A 20,674-nucleotide genomic window follows, 5' to 3' on the forward strand; every position below is an offset into this window, starting at 1 on the left:
GCTGTTGTGTGATTTCAAATTGTTGACTTTACCCATAAAATTCTAAGCAAATTCTTATTATAGCCCCAAAAATCCTTTAAAAATCTTGGTACAGAAACCACCAAAGTCTAATGAATTATTCCCGAGGCCATACTCTACTTCTTGAAAGACTATAATCAAAATGCCTACATCTACATAACTTTCTGACTTACAAACAGTCAGGTAAACCAGCACCAACAGAAACATCACCTTCTTTTTGGAGGTAAAAATATTTCCGTCTTTTTGTAAACTGGCAAGCAAACACCCAAAGAGAGCCCTAGTTGACACAAATAAGACGAACCTTTTTAGCCTTTAACTCCCCCATGGACTACAGTCATAAAATTATTTGCTTGGCTGCACTGAGTTCTTCCACAGCGTATCTGCAATGCTAATAAACTCCACCGACACTGGCAGGTAATAGCATGCTACTGTAACTTTTCTACCTCAGCTCAGCACAGCTCAATCAGCCCCCGCCAGAGGCCTCTCCTCTATGAGTCCCAGCGGCTCAAAATCAGCAACTTTCAATCTCAGTGTGTTAGCACGCAAGAAGACACAACTGTACATTTGGGAAGGGTGATGAGACAAGCAGACAGCACAACGTGAGAGTAAGAGAACAGAAGTACTGGCACACACATAAACTGTCGCATGTACAAATACACACATGCTGTCTAATATCAGCAGAGTCCCAGACTCCCTTTAAGAGACCTTAGAGTCGAACAGGGGGAAATAAATACTCTGCTTTATTACTGAGAGAAAGACAGAGAGGAGAGATGAGGGGAGGAGGTAAGGGAAGTAAAATAAAAAGATAGGTAGAGACTGAACGTATTCACACACACACACACACACACACACACACACACACACACACACACACACACACACACACACACATACACACACATACACACACATACACAGAGCCATGAATGGGTCTACCTGATCTTGCTGAATCCCATACAGGAGTGGGGAACTTTAATTTCCTCAGTCAGCAAACTCACCCCTGTCCTCTCGTATAGCGTCAGCTGACAAAGTAAAAAGGAAGCCTCTACACGTTATATAACACTGTGCTATAACAATATATAAACCACACGCCAACACCTCTATGACCTGTAGTGTTCAAAAGGTACCACTAGTCAACATTCACAAAGTACTACAGTACTAGTCTGATGAAGAAATTAGTTAAAGTGTGATTTGTAATGTGGTTTTTTCGTGTCAGATTAGTTTGGGATTAAAGGTTTTTTACCTGGCAAAGTACTTTGTATTTTTCAGAGGACATATTCTTAGTGAAAAGTTCTGTTGATCTTTTCAAAAAGCTTTCTAGAGTCTCAGCAAAATTTTTAAGCATCACCAGTTCTGCAAGTTTGTTTTCCAGCTTTTCTTTTGCAGCCCCAGTGCCTTGCTCGTGTTGCATCACAGTTGTTTACCGTGTTCCACATACTACCAATTTAAATTTCCAATAAAGGTAGACTTACTAGACACACAGACTGTGTGCAATTTATTTGTCCGCAGCAGATTGTCTTTTAAACAAATACAGAAATGTCATTAAAAAAAACACAATATCCCACTGAGGCATTGCATTTTAGAAAACCAACCAAACACAGTCTCCATTTTCGTGTTGTTTTTTTGGTGTAACCAAATGGATTCACCGAATCAAATGGATTCACCTGACTTTACATCAAAAACAACCACAATAACAGTTCTTTATCCACAGGTTGCCAAACTCTACAATGGAGCGTAAGAGAAAATTACTACAAAGGTCAGAATTCTAACTTAATCACCTTCCCTTGAGACAATCGTGTGAAAGGAGGAAATAAGGTTTCCCCTGACCTCATGCAGTGCAGACAATTCCCTTTAGTTCAGATCGGCCCACTGCAGTCATCACTGACATCCACCGGCAAATTCTTGTGGTACCCCACATACTAAAGGGGAAAATATCAGTGTGTGTGTGTGTGTGTGTGTGTGTGTGTGTGTGTGTGTGTGTGTGTGTGTGTGTGTGTGTGTGTGTGTGAGTGTGTGTGTGTGTGTGTGTGTGTGTGTGTGTGTGTGTGTGTGTGTGTGTGTGTGTGTGTGTGTGTGTGTGTGCATGTGGCTGTGTGAGCCATGGTACTGACCCTAACCTGGCACTGCTCCAGCAGACATGGGAAAACAACAGTGGAATTCATGGAAGACAGGGAATTACAATGGAGGAGAGGCAGATCAACGGAGAAAAGTATGGGAAATAACGACGCAAAGTGTTTACTGAATTTAATTTCCTTTTTAAGAGATAGTCGAAGGGGGCTGATCAGTTTAACAACTCAAAATAATACAAATTATAATAAAAGTTTTTCTTCAATAATATGAGATGAACTGTCACACAAAAACACACACATGCCATGTTAGCAAGCTTCCTTGTGCGTGCTTGCGCACGCACACGCACACACACACACACACACACACACACACACACACACACACACACACACACACATTCCCACCTGGCTCAGCTGCTTCCCTACCTCCCATTCCACTGACCTTCACCTGTCACACAGGCTTCATATTTACAGCCACTCGAGCCCATCTGCCCACACACAGCCCTGACTGTCAATCACCAGCGGTTGCCTCCGCCTCTGCCGATCCATCAGCAGGCCTAAAGCACTGAACCGCGTCAGCCTTAATAAACACCAACATCAACAACAAGTGATCAAGCACCGGATGACGATGCTGCTTTTGCTAAATTGATCTCTTCTTAAACCTTGGTTACTGATCAGTAGTAATTATGAATGTGGAGTTGAAAGATGAAAACTAAGGGAAAACAATGGCACTGCAGCCCTCGTTGCAAAGGCTAGAAAAACAACAAATTAAAATTTTTTAGGTATTTTCTGCCAAAGTGCCCTCAGTTTGTTTCTCTGATAACTTGAGATAGTTAGAGCAACTAAGAATCCTTTCAGTGACTTTACCTCGTGTTTTGCAAGTTTATATTTTTTGTATTAAATTTGACAGTTTTTGAGCAATCTAATGTATATAAAACTATATGCGTAAAAAAGTGTAAAGAATGGAAACAAATCCGATGTTGAACTCCCAGCAGTTAACTTACATTAATGTGACAGCTGATTTAAGCCGGCTACGAGCGGGGCTGTTGCTTTATAATCAGAAAGAACTAATGAAAACTGTCAGCTTCTCGGGACACGTACCACTCATTGCTGTGTGTTTCATATGCAGCTGGGGGTGTCTGCTTTAATTGGAAGTGATGAAAGACAGATGTTAAAAATGAGCAGCTGCACCATAAGCAGGACTTTACTTCTACCGGTAGGGTGGAGTCAGCCCTTTGTCATAAGTGTAGTCCTGTGCAAGTAGAGATAAACACACACACACACACACACACACACACACACCTGTGTTTCTAATTGTGACGCATACATTCATCCCTTCACGTCTGTCTAGTGGTGGGTCACATGTGTATGCACACACACAAACACTCTCTCTCACACACACACACACACACACGTACACACTCATCAGTGCAGGTAGTAGTTCCTCCATAGGGGGACACTGGATTTAGCCCCTGCAGCTCAATGACAATACATCCACAAGGATTTATCTAAATGCAAATCAGCTCCCTTCACTCAACAAATCACACAAAACATACCTTGTGTGCCCCAAAATACACAACGAAGTCAGGTGCAGTCAGCCAGCCAGTCAGCCAGCCAGTCAGCCAGCCATCCAGCCAGCCAGCTAGTGTCCTCTGAAGCGTGCAAATTTTCCTCCAAAAACACTTGTTAATTGAGAGTAAATTTGACTCAGTGAGAGTCACCTTTGAGGTAAGAATGTGGCTTCACCAAAGAGGGTAGAAGAAAAACAGGGTGTGGAGAGTTAGGTGACGGTAAAATCTGTTGTTTTTGTCACTCTAACTCCCAAGGGAGTGAAGAAAGTTTGACGGACAGGAACGAAAGGAACAAAAAAGATAAATAAGAGACAACAAAGTGGAAATGTGGATATCCATCTATTTTTCTGTAGAAGAGATGATTGAAATTGTCTCGTTTATTCGCCGAGACGATGGGTCTACACAGCCAATCACAGCTGACTACTGGAGAAAGGTAGGGTAATCCCCGAATGAAATGCAAGCTCATCACAAGGTTTCATGAAACACAAACAAACGCACACATTCACACTCAAACCTACTGACAATTTAGTGTGAGTAATTCACCTAAGCCGCATCTTTTTGAAGGTGGGAGGGAGCCAGAGAACCCGGTGAACCCGGCCCCAATCAGGCAATCCCAAACCATCTACTGAAACCCCTGTCGAAATGTGTTGCTTTCTTTTGCAGTTGAAAAACCTCTGCTAGCCCCCTAGTTATGAAGTACAAGCAAAGCAATGTCCAATCTGCCGATGATGTTGCTAAAATCTGCAGAATGTGATACAAAACATAGACTGATCTCTGCTCCAAAGGTTATCTGAGGTCTCGGAGACCTCCTCAATGCTGCCTGGTGCTTTCTCCACCTCTGCATAGCTGTTAATTAGCCAAGCTAAGTGCACCATTAATCGATTGCTTGTCTCTGCACTATTTCTCATTGGTGTTGCACTCCAGCAATGCCAGGGCAAAAAAATGTGCGGTTCAGGAAGTCAGGAAGTCACACTTTTCCTATAACAAAATACTGTAATGGTAATGCAGAGAGAGAAAAAGCAATCGCTCCTTGTCAATGCTAGAACAGGGTGGCGTGGAGAGGCAACTGCATGGGAGGGTGGGGGTTGCCAAAAATAGTTTGAAGTGAATTTTTTTGTACGGCTTCACAAATGTTTCCTTTATTTCACAAAAATTATAAAAATGAACATAACTTCTGTTTGGTTGCTAGTCATGAAGAAGTAATGAAGAAAGACTTAATCATTCTATTAACTACATAATTAAATGTTTTCACAATTACATAATTAAATGTTTTCACATTTTATCGTACATTATGACCAGCAATGCAAACACTACTCAACAATTGGAAAAGCATGTAATAACAGCTGGAATGTATTTATAATCGCAAAAAAAGTTGACCCTGATGCTAAATAAACTGACTCACCTTCATGTACTGCCAGTCCAACAAGTTTTGAAGTCACTGCTGTAGTCTTTTCCACAATTTATATAGTATTTTGTTTGTTTTCACTAATAATCTACAGTCAATTTGGCAATTGCTTTCAACAATCCTCACACAGCTTAATTACAGATAATAATATAATGTAGGCATTTGGCATTTGAAAGACAACATGCAGTAAACAGATGGAACAGGAGCTGATGGGAATAAAAACATCACACTGGGAGGAGACAGTGGAGGTAAAGAATAGTCTGATTGGGAAAAAAAAAGTGAACTTTGCATCGTGAGCGATCTTTGGGCCTCTGCCAGAGGTTCATAAGATAACTGGTGATCGCCCTCAAAGACAGACCGGCCCGATTAAACTTGTGAGTGATGTTGGATGCTTTCACTTTCAGACTTGATTCATTCTGAGAAGCTAAGGCGGTCCGGATGTGGCCCGTGGATGGCAACTAGCCAATCACTGCAACAAAGGGGCAAACAAAGGTACTTTACAAAACAAAAGCAGAAGGAAAGCAAAGGCTGAGCACAAAAGTTGGAGGAAGGGGACAAAAAGAAAAGCGGCAGACACAGACTGTACAGGTGAGTGAATCTAGATGATAGCTTGCTCTCCTTAACCCCAGAGGCTCGTTAGAGTCTTGTTACAACAGTATTCTCAGGGCCCATCCTCTGTCACACCTTCATTAAGCCCATCGACCCACTGTGCTTATTAAACACATTCATTACCCCAAGTATTGAACTGCTCCTGCCATCACTGGCCCCAAATGCATCATAGGAGGAGGCAGAAGGGTGATGTCTAGATGTGGCAGCGTAACGAACAGCAGAAATGTTGAGGGAATGAGGCACACAAACACAAATAACATCCAAAACACACAGATATTCATACAGATGCACTTTTCTGCCTCTTATGAACCATCACTAATGAGGTTGTTGATTAGTGCTGCTTTGGCCACTCAATCACAGACAACAGGAAGAGAGAGTAACAGAGGCAAGGAGAGAACAAAATCAAGGGGGGAGGCTATGGATTGAGTGTGGTGGTATGATTACTGGGAGTTTGAGGCTAAAATGAGTTTCAATGTAGCTAAAGAGGATAGGCAGACCTTCTCCCTCAGTTTCCCTTTTATCTGCTGCAGATGATGGGCAAGTGAATCTCAACAGTTACCTGTCGTGACACAGCCCCAATTACAAGGAGCAATGTCTAGTACAAAATGAAATCATCTCTTTATACCGGCATAATTTCAGACAATGTTTCTGAGCTTGTAGCAATACATTCTTGAAGGACTGAGCCTTCAAGGATTGCTGTTTGAAAACCTTTTCCAACATTCACGCTCAAAAGATGAACACAAAAGCACTGCAAACAACTGTTATTGTCATTCAGTGTCAATTTTCCATTAACTTTCAATTAATCAAAAACTCACAAAAATTTTTATCAAAATATTACAAAGTTTAAGACATCATCAAAAGTCTCAAAATTTACTAAAACAAAAGACCAAGAAAAGAAAATTGGCAACTTGTTGTGTGTGTGTGTGTGTGTGTGTGTGTGTGTGTGTGTGTGTGTGTGTGTGTGTGTGTGTGTGTGTGTGTGTGTGTGTGTGTGTGTGTGTGTGTGTGTGTGTGTGTGTGTGAGAACCATCATTAAACGATTCATCTGTTGTCAAACATTCTTTTTGTCAACAATGTAACATTTATGAAAATTATCACAAAAACCAAAATGACAAAACATGTCCTTTCTATTACACCTACAGACACCAGGGAAAATGGAAACAACAAAAACACAAAAAATTATTTATTAACAGCTGCCCATTAAATTTAACCCTTTATTGGGCAAGTGACTGTTTTTGGTCATTTGATTTTCTACACTGCACTGAATTTTTTTGAAAAACGTTACAACAGAAATAAAGTTTTTTTTTATTGTTCAATAAACAGGCCATTACATTTTTTAAATTTAAAATATTCAAATGAGTGCTGTATATAGGCTTAAGAACTAATAGATTAACTGAGCTTCAGCTCTCTCATATTCCCCTCTTTCACTTCATCTAACATTTCTATTCCTCTGTCACCTTATAAAATCAAACAGCAGTGAATTATTAGGAAGGCAGGATATACTTTACACAACCGCAAAGTAGAACATTTTTCAAGTAAAAAAAAAATAGGAAAATATATCTGTGGGATATTTGAGCTTTACCCTCCATCAGGCTGCAGTCCCTCCATGAACGCAGCCGGCATAGGCAGTGATCAGAAGGCAAATGGAAATGGAAGTTGTATTCACCTTAACATTCTTCAGTGCTTTTCTTGGTATTGTGGTAGTTGTAGGCAAAAGATTCATTCATAATGGAATGAAAGCTACTAGGAGATCTACGATGCCACTACGATAATTGAGTCTGTGCTTATTTTCTCTCCAAAAGCTTGCAAATCCTTGACAAATTATGTGCCGGTCAAAAAGATATGTAGGTTGCAAAAAGCAACACCAACTTCACACACTTACATTTCTTCAGAGAACTATTAAAGCTATACGATCAATGGTTTATAAATACACTTTCTTGTTGAAATATGTATTTCTACATACTTGCTAAAAGTATGTAAACAATATTGAGGAAAATATTGTTACTTAAAAATGTGTATTACATTTAATACTGAGGTTTAATTGAATTAATTAATTAGACATAAATGGCCATGCCTTCTGAGTCCAGTCAGTGTCAGGAGGAAGGCCACCTCTCTGACCTATTGTTTCTTTTGCGTTCTGTTGTGTTGCTGCTCTTATCCAGTCCTACTACACCCTCTGCAGGTCAAACAGAGGTGCGTCAACCAAATACCAATGAATTGGAGGATCGACTGAACAATAATGCAGATTTCAGGTGCTATATTACTGTATTACTTACAATTATTGTTATTATATACATGTGTGAGTGTGAGTGTAAAAAGAATTTCCCCAAGAGGGATAATTAAAGTATAGATTATTATTATTATTATATTATTATTGGTACTCTTTAATTTACAGTAATGTAGCCGCAAGAGGACACAAGCCAGTGTCTTATTGTGCCGGTCCCAAGCCCGGATAAATACAGAGGGTTGCGTCAGGAAGGGCATCCGGCATAAAACTTTTGCCAAATCAAAGATGCGAATCAAACCTATGACTTCCATACCGGATCGGTCGAGGCCCGGGTTAACAACGACCGCCATCGGCGCTGTTGACCGACAGGGCGCCAGTGGAAATTGGATTACTGCTGGTCGAAGAAGGAGAGGAGGAAAGTGAGTTCGCACGAAGAAAGAGAAGAGGAGCGCCAAGAGTATAGGACTAAGAGTAGGGACATTGAATGTTGGAACTATGACAGGAAAAGGTAGAGAGTTGGTTGACATGATGCAGACGAGGAAGGTAGACATACTGTGTGTGCAGGAGACCAGGTGGAAAGGTAGCAAGGCTCGAACTTTAGGAGCAGGGTTCAAGTTGTTCTATCATGGTGTAGATAGGAAGAGAAATGGAGTTATCTTGAAGGAGGAGTTTGTTAGGAATGTCCTGGAGGTAAAAAGAGTGTCAGATAGAGTGATGAGTCTGAAGCTAGAAATAGAAGGTGTGATGTTCAATGTTGTTAGAGGGTATGCTCCACAGGTAGGATGTGAGCTGGAGGAGAAGGAGAAATTCTGGTCGGACTTTGATGAAGTGATGCAGAGCATGCCTAGAAGTGAGAGAGTTGTCATTGGAGCAGACTTCAATGGACATGTTGGTGCAGATAACAGAGGTGATGAGGAGGTGATGGGCAGGTTTGGTATCCAGGAGAGGAACGCAGAAGGACAGATGGTAGTTGACTTTGCAAAAAGGATGAAAATGGCTGTAGTGAATACCTCTCTTGGTGGTAGGAGCACACAGGTAGACTACTTCTTGTGTAGACGGTGTAACCTGAAGGAGATCAGTGACTGCAAAGTAGTGGTAGGTGAGAGTGCAGCCAAACAGCATAGGATGGTGGTGTGTAGGATGACTCTGGTGGTGAGGAAGATGAAGAGGACAAAGACAGAGCAGAAGACGAAATGGTGGAAGCTAAAAAAGGAAGACTGTTGCATGACTTTTAAGAAGGAGTTGAGACAGGCTCTGGGTGGCAAGGAGATGCTCCCAGATGACTGGAAAACTACAGCTAATGTGATCAGGGAGACAGGTAAGAGAGTACTTGGTGTGTCATCTGGAAGGAAAGTAGATAAGGAGACTTGGTGGTGGAATGAGGAGGTACAGGAGTGTATACAGAGAAAGAGGTTAGCTAAGAGGAAGTGGGACACTGAGGACTGAGGAGAGTAGACAGGAGTACAGGGAGATGCAGCGTAAGGTGAAGGTAGAGGTAGCAAAGGCCAAACAAGAAGCTTATGATGACTTGTATGCTAGGTTGGACAGTAAGGAGGGAGAGACTGATCTATACAGGTTGGCAAGACAGAGAGATAGAGATGGGAAGGACGTGCAGCAGGCTAGGGTGATTAAGGATAGAGATGGAAGTCTATTGACAGGTGCCAGTAGTGTGATGGGAAGATGGAAAGAGTACTTTGAAAAGTTGATGAACGTGGAAAATGAGAGAGAACAAAGACTAGAAGAGGTGACTGTTGTGGACCAGGATGTAGCAAAGATTAGCCAGGATGAAGTTAGGAGGTAACTGAAGAGGATGAAGAGTGGAAAGGCCGTCGGTCCTGATGATATACCTGTAGAAGTTTGACAGTGTCTAGGAGAGGTGGCAGTAGAGTTTCTGACTGGGTTGTTCAACAGGATCTTAGATAGTGAGAAGATGCCTGAGGAATGGAGGAGAAGTGTGCTGGTGCCCATTTTTAAGAACACGGGAGATGTGCAGAGTTGTGGCAACTACAGAGGAATAAAGCTGATGAGCCATACAATGAAGTTATGGGAAAGAGTAGTGGAAGCTAGACTAAGGGCAGAAGTGAACATTTGTGAGCAGCAGTATGGTTTCATGCCAAAAAAGAGTACTACAGATGCAGTATTTGCTTTGAGGATGTTGATAGAGAAGTACAGAGAAGGCCAGAGGGAGCTGCATTGTGTTTTTGTAGATCTGGAGAAAGCTTATGACAGGGTGCCCAGAGAGCAACTGTGGTATTGTATGAGGAAGTCTGGAGTGGCAGAGAAGTATGTTAGAGCGGTGCAGGACATGTATGAGGACTGTAAGACTGGTGAGGTGTGCTGTAGGTGTGACAGAGGAGTTCAAGGTGGAGATGGGACTGCATCAGGGAACAGCTCTGAGCCCCTTCTTGTTCGCTATGGTGATGGACAGGCTGACAGATGAGGTTAGACAGGAATCTCCATAGACTATGATGTTTGCAGATGACATTGTGATCTGTAGTGAGAGCAGGGAACAGGTGGAGGAGAAGCTAGAGAGGTGGAGGTTTGTCCTGGAAAGGAGAGGAATGAAGGTTAGCCACAGTAAGACAGAGTACATTTGTGTGAATGAGAGGGACCCAAGTGGAAGAGTGAGGTTACAGGGAGAAGAGATCAAGAAGGTGGAGGATTTTAAGTACTTAGGGTCAACAGTCCAGAGCAATGGAGAGTGTGGAAAAGAGGTGAAGAAGCGTGTACAGGCAGGATGGAATGGGTGGAGAAAAGTGTCAGCTGTGATGTGTGATAGAAGAGTTTCAGCTAAAATGAAAGGAAAGGTGTGCAAAACTGTGGCGAGACCAGCGATGTTGTTTGGTCTAGAGACAGTGTCACTGAGGAAAAGACAGGAGACAGAGCTGAAGGTAGCAGAGATGAAGACGCTGAGGTTCTCTCTGGGAGTGACCAGGAAGGATAGGATCAGCAATGAGTACATCGGAGGGACAGTACATGTTAGAAGTTTTGGAGATAAAGTCAGAGAGGCCAGACTGAGATGGTTTGGACATGTCCAGAGGAGAGATAGTGAATATATTGGTAGACGGATGCTGAGTTTTGAACTGCCAGGCAGGAGGCCTAGATGAAGACCAAAGAGGAGGTTTATGGATGTAATGATGGAGGACATGAAGGTAGTTGGTGTGAGAGAAGAGGATTCAAAGGACAGGGCTAGATGGAGGCAATTGATTCGCTGTGGCGACCCCTGAAGGGAAAAGCCGAAAGGAAAAGAAGAAGACTCTTTAATTTACAGTAAACAGTCCACCTCCTCTGCACAATGCTCTTTAATATATCCAATTCCTAGCTATCGTTTAATGAATACTTTGTCTTTGGCTCCTTTAATCTTGTATTTGATTTTTTGAGGACTACCTCAGCCATACAAAAGATTTCCGTGGCTGAATTAGCAGCACACTGATTTTACTTCTTGTCTTCTAGTTATATCCATTCGCAAATAGACAAAATTGTGAATAATGTTTAAGAGAAGGTTACATAACACCACATGAGGACCTCAACTATGATATAATTCAATTCAATTCAATTCAATTCAATTCAATTAAAAAACTGAATACCACTGTTACCACAGCTGTGAGGATGATACGGATACCTGTACGCGTGTTAAACAGTGCCACGCCATTTCCTTGATCTACTTCTACAACTACACCTCAAATGACTGAGTGGAACGCCAACGGGTCCCCCTCCCTACTGTTGCTCTACCAAACAAAAGACACTTGGCATTCTGTCACTATTCTATGCTTGAAAGCCAGTTATTTTGGCTCATCCACTTCTCGATTACAGCGTGTGTCTTTTTCTTTCTTCAAGCTCACTATAATTTATTTGGATAAGGCACACAGGGAATCTGGGAGTTTTCCGGCCACATCAAGGTCTTTTTTTTGTGTTTATTTCACAGGGGATAATTTTACTAATATACTTGTTGGAGGAAAGGAACAAGGAAACCTAATATTGCAGACGAATACTTTCCTGATATAAACAAGTTGCAAAAGAAAATATTAAGGCAAGGTGAAATATGATTTTGAAGGCCAATTTAACAGAATCACCTTTCCAAAAAGTAATTGTATTTTCTTTTAATTTTTTCTCTCCACCTGAAAACTTTGTTCTTGAGCAGATGGTGAAGGGAGCATATCGATAAAGTCTGTGTCTGAGTGCAACCAGCTGTCCAAGTTAAAGTCGGTGCTCATTAATACATCTGATTACTCTTTGGGCAAAGGCTGATCAGCAATCGCCACACACACACATACAAACACGCACACAGAGGAAGCTTTTTGGGGACACGGATCGATACGAAGGATCTTCAAAAGAGCAATGAAGGGGAGGATATTGGAGAGGAATGTGCCGTTAGCTTGGACTACATACTGAGAATGCAAGCAGTGGTAATGGTGAGCCTAAAAGTTTTACAAAATATATTCGGAGCAGTTAATTATTTAGCAAAACTATCCTCGAGCCCTATTTGTAATGAGTCAGGCACAGTTAGGGCTGGAACTAACAATTAACAGGGGTCAAACGATTTTTCAAACAATAACTTAATAATAGATTAGACACTGGATTAATTTGTCTCAGTCAAAGTGTTTAGACACCTAAACAATCACACTCACATTCACAACTAAGAGCCATTTGGGGTCTCCAGTCCGTCTTTACTGAATGTTTTTTTGGTTTGGGGATGAGGTTGGAGAACCACGAGGGAATCCACAGACATGCAGGGAAAATCCGCATACTCTCAAGACAAAGTCACAGATCTTCAGGTGGATTTTAACCCCGGACCTTCTCACTGTGAGACAACGTTACTACCAACTACACTTTGTACGTTACAGTATGTGAAATTGTACTTAACTCAATATGTTCCATGATTCCACAATGTGCAGAGTTGATGCAAAATAAAATATGGTCAATCAATTTCTCCAGAGCAGTGATGAAAGATACTTTTAAAAGCACTCCTGTTCATCAACAAGCAGACAGTGGCTGACCTTTTATTTATTTTAATTGACAGGCGTTTACTCGTACTTGTTGACTGGTTAGTGGGAATTTTGAAACCAAAGCTGGTCAAATCAGACACAGGTTTCTTTTATGCAACCAGACTATTTCCTGAAGTGTTTCTGATTCATTTTCACGTTAATTTATTACTAATTATTGTATCTTTTCCCTTGAGATTGTTTATTATAATGAGGATCACAACAACAAAGATATACTGTACTCATAAAAGAAGAATACCATCGGAGGGAAAAACAAGGGATGTAAGATTGGGAACGAAGGAAAGTAATCTGTTTTACATTAAAAGAAAGTGGAAGAGAAAAGAGGATGTAAGACTGTGGGATACAAGTAGATCAATTACACCCTTGTCGCTCCACAGTTTGTTACAGTAAATTTAATCTCCACCCTACATATGGCTGACTCCTAAATTAAACTGAGATTCAAATACAAATTGGCAGTGAGAGAAAAATAAAGAGACTTTTTAACAAAATGAATGCATGGAAAGTCTGGATGAGAATGGAGTGTTCCTTGAGTCTGACAGACATAATCCAGATCCATTTGCAGTTAAACTGACTAACGGCATCAGTCAAAACCCTGAAAGTCTCAACTCCTGTCTATGAAGAGTGGAGGGGATTAGTGAGATGGACGTGAGTATGGGTGCATATGTGTGTGTGTGTGTGTGTGTGTGTGTGTGTGTGTGTGTGTGTGTGTGTGTGTGTGTGTGTGTGTGTGTGTGTGTGTGTGTGTGTGTGTGTGTGTGTGTGTGTGTGTGTGTGTGTGTGTGTGTGACTGGGTATGTTCAGAGTGGCTCTATTTATCCCTAATTACACAAATACCTGAGTTAAGTTTCCAGGGGAGGTTCCAGTACAGCTGGCAGCTATTCAGTTCATCTGTTCTCTTGTGTGTGTGTGTGTGTGTGTGTGTGTGTGTGTGTGTGTGTGTATGTGTGTGTGTGTGTGTGTGTGTGTGTGTGTGTGTGTGTGCGTGCGTGTGTGCGTGCATGCATGCGTGTGTGCGTGCGTGTGTCAAAAGGTCTATCCCATAATAACTGACAGCTATCATTATCACTTCCTTTGTCTTTGCTTCTCGATAGTCCTGCTAATTGAACCCACCAGTGTCAACACAGTTTAATCTGTGGGTACGTTTATTGGATCCACGGAGCCTTACTGTTGTTCCTACCAACAAGAACCAGACTACTGACAAGCTAAACGTCCAGAGTGACAGAAGAGGCCCTCCTCCACTGACCGTTGGCCAAGAAACACCCTTCACCCTGACAGCATATTTTTTCCATTGTTTCATGTTGCTCCACAGAGGAACACATTCCTCCCATCCCAGACGCCTGAGTGAGAGAGCTGGGATACGTGATGAAAGCTGAGGAGGGAAGCTCTGATTGTACATGCAGAGTGGTAATTGCACTTAAATTGAGGGCGCGTAGTAATCTATGTTAGGTCATCTTCCATTCCACTTACATTTCCTACATTTTGCACTAATTAAAACTGTAAATAATAAGAGTTTGGAAATGTATGTGTGTGAAATCGAGTGAATGTGTAGGTACAGTAGATACAATGTCTTTGAGAAGAACATTCCTATCACATCGTTGGAACATTTAGCGCACATTCTTTGATTTTAACAAGACAGGAGAGCAGATAATTTTTTAAAGAATGTACTAAAGTGCTTCCAAAGCAAAAAATAATTGCAGATAGCTGTGTGCATTTAACTGAAGGAAAAGCTGGAGCAGAGTTACAGACATGGAAAGATGGGAGACGAGAGGTTTTTCAGCCTAGAGTTGGTCCATCAGTTTCTCTACAAAACTGACTGAACGCTGAGTTAAACTTTCAGGGCTTTCTCTCTCTCTCCCCCCCTACGGCAAATTGAATTGGGATGAGGAAATGGGGAATTTGCTATTCTCAGAGCCTTTGCCCTTCGAGGTGGTAGAAGAGAACAGAATATGAATAGGGGAGAGAAGAAAACACTTCAGAAGATGAAAACAAGCCTTGAAAGGCAACTGGTGCAATATAACCAACTGTGGTATAAATACTGGATGAACGCCAATAAAGAATGCAGGGTAGGTGTCAAAAAAAAGTGTAGCTCAGAGACACCAGAGTCACCTGCTTTTCATAAAACACACTCTTAGCCCAGGGTTATCTGTGGCCTTGGGCTGATCTGGCCTCAAGCTAACAAGCAATGAAACAGTAGTTATCAATTTCTCAACTGTAAACAAAATTCAGAGACATCCTCAGCATTGCAATTGTAACTTTAAACCATCATTTGTTTTTAAATAAAGCTGTTGCGCCCTTCAGTATGATAATCGTGACAAAAAGTCGTGCACCATCCCATTAGTCTCTTTTTGCAGTGACTTGGACAATGTGACCGGGATCAGAACAGTCCCATACCCGTCTCTACTCCATGACCGTCACCACAGTCTACAACAAGACGATCTCAGTTAGCTAAATAAGAATAGACTGACAGGACGAGCAAAAAAGGTTTGATATTGCTGGGAAAAAAGAGTGGAGTTGAAACCACAACAATGACAAGAGAGGTAAATGAAGAAAAATTAATTTTATATATGTTAGCACAGGACAAAAATAATAAAGTAAGGAGGATGAGGAAGAGGAGGAGCCAAATTTTACCTGCAGCCAAATTTTAAACAAAGCAAGATCTTTTTTCTCAAACATCAAGAGAGAGACAGCCTTAGGAAGTGTTTCTGATCGCTGAGAATAAATGTCCCTTATGGAAAAAAAGGGGTTACTACTCTCAGTTATCTGGATTCCTGATAAACCCGTGGACAGTTTTTGGCCAAGCAGCCAGAGCGTGTAGACATAACAATTCTCATAGACTCTCAGCACATTGGTCTCTGTTCAAGTAACAAAAAACTAAAACAACTGTACCAAACTCAGGTCTGAAAAATGATAGTGTGGTGCTGAAATATTATCAGTATAAATGTCAATCTCTCACCAAGAGGTAATTGCTAATTTAATATTCTATTAGGTTGATGAATGGCGTTTTGACAAAAGCTATTGTTAACAACAAAAGATATATTAGTCGGACAGAATAGAAAAATTAAAAATTTTAATAAAAACGTTGAGATGTTGATATTTATATTCTACTTCAGAATCCAATACCAATTTATAGAAAGATTTGTGTTTAGGAAAAACACACAACTCAGCAAGTGGCATTATAGAGGTGAAATTGTAAAACAGTGACATCTAGTGTTATTTCAGGTATGTTGTCACTTCCTCATCCATCTGATGTTCATACATTGCCCGGCCCAAAATGAAATCACACACTCTAATATTTCGTGGGACTGCCTGTAGCTTTGATTGCGGTGCGCATTTGCCGCAGCATTGTTTCGACAACCTCGTACTACGTCACAGCATTTATTTCTGTCCAGAATTGCATTAATTTTTGGCTGAGTTCTGGTATTGACGATAGGAGTCTTCTCCAGCACATCGCATAGACTTTGAATGGGGTTAAGCTCAGGACTGTGGGGGCCAATTGATGTGTCAAAATGATTCCTCACGCTCCCTGGACTACTCTTTCACAATTAGAGTCCGATAAATTTTGGCATTGTTGTCCTGGAATATGATCGTGCCATCCGGGAGAAAAAATCAATTTATGGGATAGCCTGGTCACTCAGTACAAATTATATACTCAACTGACTTAATTTTTTTGCTGAATAATATTGCTGAGCCTAGACTTGACCAACCGAAGCAACCCCTGATCATAACACCGCAATTTGCTTATTGAAACCCAAACGGTGACTTTTTTTTTGGCCGGGCAGTGTATTAAAATAATTTATGATGGGGAGGAGGTCAAGCCATGCTTATGATAAATGAACCAAACCCAGCTGTGGTTACACTGATCAATCCATTTGTCAGAAACTAATAATTACACATGTACATACAGTGCTTGCGTTCAAATCAACATGGCGTTAATCTTGTGACAAATGTATAATAAATATAAAAATTAGCTTTCAATTTCAAAATGTTGAAGGTATTTAAAGTGAATACAAACACTCTAGTTTCAATATTGAGACCAGGTTTAAGATCGGAATCAAAGGATTGTACATTTTAAGTATAAGGTGCATATCATGCACTTGCCATGAGTTGTTGTGTTTGCCAGAGGCTATATCAACAAACTATGACAACAAAAGTACTACCTACTTACGGCTGTCACAGACATTTGCATACCCAGCACAAGTGTGTGAAAGAAGGAGAACAGAGCAAAACAACAGAGGGACTGTTTTTGAAAACACCTGATTCCAAGTGGTGAATTAGAAAGAGATTAAATAAAAAATCTGTATAACAATGTAGGTGTTGGCAGGCAAACCATCAGGCTGGTGGTGCACTTATTCAAACGTGGATTTGGGTGGCATTCATGCATGAACCATTAAACTCTTATATTATAGTGACCAATAGTAATAGGTCAAGAAATACGAAATAAGGCCAAAGTGCATAACTCTTATTATTAGTAGCTTCATAGCATAAAATTGTACATCTTGCCCTTCATATGAGATAACTGCTCAACTGAAAATCCTCACTGCCAAATAGAGAAACAAAAGTATTGCACATATACAAATTCCACAAAAAGCAACTGAGAAAAGGTATAAACACGCCACCAGAGCTTTGGGACTAACCAGTTTGTTCTCTTGCAAGTAGAGTCTCTGCAGTTTACGGCATCCTCTAGCCAAAGCCACCATGCCTTCATCTGTGATGCTGTAGCACTGACCCAAGTGGAGGTCCTTTAGTTCACTGCAGTGCTCTCCCAACTTAGAGCCAAAAAAGAGGAATATATGAGACTAAATAGTACTAAATAAATAGTACAGCAGCTTTTTTTTTAACTTGGACAATATTTATGACATGTATTGATAGAAAAAACAAAAGTTCATTTTTTGTCTCCCTGCAGCTTTAAAAGCTCACCTTCTTTAGTGCTTCATCCGTTAGTTTGTCCTGGTTGCCCACATGTACCTTCACCAGCAGAGAGCAATGTGTAGCCAGGGCAGACACAGACATATCGCCAAGCTGCTTGCAGCGATATGCTGTATACTTCTGCAGGCCAGGACAGTGTGACGCCAGGGAGGACACACCATGGTCATGGACCCCTCTACAATCCGAAATATTAATCTCTGTCACATTCTGCCTCCGAGAGGCTATTTTTACCAGTAGATCGTCGTTTACCTGGGGAAGAGGATCACACAAGGAACGATTCAAATCAACAAAGTTCATTATAAGCCAGATTATTAACAAAAAGTATAAACTCTAAAATGGGGAAAAATAAAAATAAAAAAGGTGTACTGTTCAACTGATATGCGAGTACAATTTCTGAATACAACAGATTCCGAGACAAGAAAACTGTACTGCTTACTTGTTGAAGGCCACTGAGGTCTATTTGCTTCCAGAACTGGAAATCCAAGCAGAGGTCCCTCCAGTACTTACACACCAGAGAGGCACACAGACAGCGTTCCTTCACTGTTAAGTGGGACAGCACCTGAAGAGAGCAAACAAATGTAAGGCATAAAAACAAATCCAACCACCCTGCACATTTCAAATTAAAAAAAAGCAACCAACAAAAGCCAGTTCAACTCTAATGAACTCTGACCTTCAAAAGGATGGAGGAAGGCAGGTGGTTGATACTTAAATCAGCAGCATCAGAAGTTCTCGCCTGGCAGCTGTCATAATGATTCAGGCAGCAGGGGGACGAGTCTGAACAGTGGGGTGAATCCGAATGAAGACCCAAACCACAACAGCCATCACCAGATGAGCAGGAAGAGGAGGAGGCAGAGGAGGAAGAAGCGGAAGAAGAGGGAAGTGGACAGAGGGGAAGGTGGCAATGGCCAGACTCTGAGTTTGAGGTGGCCTCCCCCCCACCTCCCCCCACCCCTCCATTTTCCAGCCCTCCGTCCGGGGCACCAAAGGCACAGCGCGGCTGCTTGCAGGGGGTGCACCTCTGCACCTCTGAACACTTCCTCTTACACACCTGCACCAACACAAAACAAGATGGAGCCACAATTATTTCAGACAAGTTAAAATAGAAGTTCTTAAAGTATTGACCGTCTTGTCTTGTCTTTTATTATAAATTGGAAATTACTGTGAGAAAGTAATGTCTAATCTACTTAAACAGCAATGCTTATGATATGTTATTTTGTTTTCTTTCCTCTAACACTTTATTTTTTATTGTAATTTTTTGTCCTTCATACTGCCACCTATTCCCTAGTTCTGTTTTGTTTAACTGACTTTCCCCCATGGGGGATCAATAGAAATACTTATTATTATCTCTTGTGTTTTAGCAGGATCACAATTATATCAGAAGTACCATTTGTATTTTTACAAGCAACAACTTTTGGTCCTATTAATACAGCAACCCCTCACAGTATCCTACCATCTCAGTATAGTCACTGTTGCAGCCAGGCACAGGTACAGGTATAGGAATGGTCACAGACACCCCAGCGGTTCGGAAAAGGGCCTGCTGCGGAACCAGTTTCGCAGGAACAGCTGATAAAAGGCTCCTCCCTTGGGATTCCCAGATAGCCAAATCCTGTGGTGACAACAGGAATCTGGAGCAATCCTCAGGTGATGTAAGTGTTGCGTACCGCTCAGCGAGCTTTGATGCAGCTGCTGTTCCAATACCGACTCCACCAACACCAGGTACACTGATTCCAGTGATGCTGTTGTTGCGGCACCCACTGCCGTTGATGCCCGTCTCCAAATGGTCGCTGTCCTCGTCAAAACCCGGGTTGTTGCTTTGGATGATGAAGCAGAGCATGCAAGGCAGCTGCAGGAAACAGTTCCTTTTCTTCTTCTTCCTATGATGCAACTTGCGTGTCCTCTTCTTCAGGTGGTGACCATTTTTCGAAAGAAGATGGCCCATATAGATAATTCAAGAAAACTCTGTAACAACAACATTGGTAAACATATTACACAGCAATATCATTAAGTACCTAGAAGGACTGTACATTGTTTTATGTTTATATGGAGGTTATACTGATGTCAAAACAATACTTCACTTTTGTTTCAACACCAGTTTTAAAGCTGTTTCTTATTCATTTAAAAAGTTACGTTTCCTCTGAAAGATATACTGTATGATCGAGCCCTATATGGACCTCTGAAACTTATCTATGCATTTTATGTAACCTGTGCAGGGTCACAAGCCGGCTGACATCTGTCCCAGCTGATCTTGGGAAGAGGTGGAATACACCCTGTGGATCATCACAGTGCCATCACAAAAACTAATTACTATTACCACAATTTAGATTCAACAATTCCCTTATATTGCATATTTTTGGACTGTTGGAGAAAGTTAGAGTTTTCAAAGTCCATAATGATGTGTCCGTAATGACTGTAGTATTAAGGTAGACCAGAAAAATCAAACCCTGATCATGGGGTATAGCTCACAATAACATAACAGTGAGCCTTACAGCCACGTTTACATGTATTACATGTTATAACTTCTACTTTAAACGCTGTTATTGCCCCGTTACAGCCTTTCAACGAAACAGCAACGATGCAAGGTTTCATTGTTGGTGAATGAAAATATGTAAACAGTGAACAGGTGGTCATTTGTTAAGCACAAATACACAAACAAGCACATAATGCTCTCTTAATGTGATTGTTATGTTATGTCTGGCGCTGCGATTTTTTGATGACTAACATGGGCAACACGTAATAACAAGTTAATACCCTAATTCACAGACAAAATACAAAATTGCTAACCAATTCAGCTTTCTCACAGGCTAGCTCGCTCCACATATTACCTGGATGCTAAGTTAGCTCTAGAT

At 41.3% G+C, this 20,674-nt stretch overlaps 1 protein-coding gene across 1 annotated transcript in view; it reads right to left on the minus strand.

The window, feature by feature from the left end:
- fbxl17 (F-box and leucine-rich repeat protein 17) overlaps positions 1–20,674 on the minus strand; it is a 207,662-nt gene that overhangs the window by 186,768 nt on the left and 220 nt on the right. Inside the window, exons 2-6 of the mRNA XM_068311194.1 lie at positions 19,279–19,787; positions 18,499–18,876; positions 18,265–18,387; positions 17,820–18,077; positions 17,537–17,668 (exon numbers count right to left, since the gene is read on the minus strand). Of these exons, the coding sequence (XP_068167295.1) occupies positions 17,537–17,668; positions 17,820–18,077; positions 18,265–18,387; positions 18,499–18,876; positions 19,279–19,767 (1,380 nt within the window). The 5' untranslated portion in view covers positions 19,768–19,787. The remainder of the gene's footprint in view (positions 1–17,536; positions 17,669–17,819; positions 18,078–18,264; positions 18,388–18,498; positions 18,877–19,278; positions 19,788–20,674) is intronic.

The sequence above is a fragment of the Antennarius striatus genome, chromosome 3 (assembly GCF_040054535.1).
Source record: "Antennarius striatus isolate MH-2024 chromosome 3, ASM4005453v1, whole genome shotgun sequence".
Lineage (NCBI taxonomy): Eukaryota > Metazoa > Chordata > Actinopteri > Lophiiformes > Antennariidae > Antennarius > Antennarius striatus.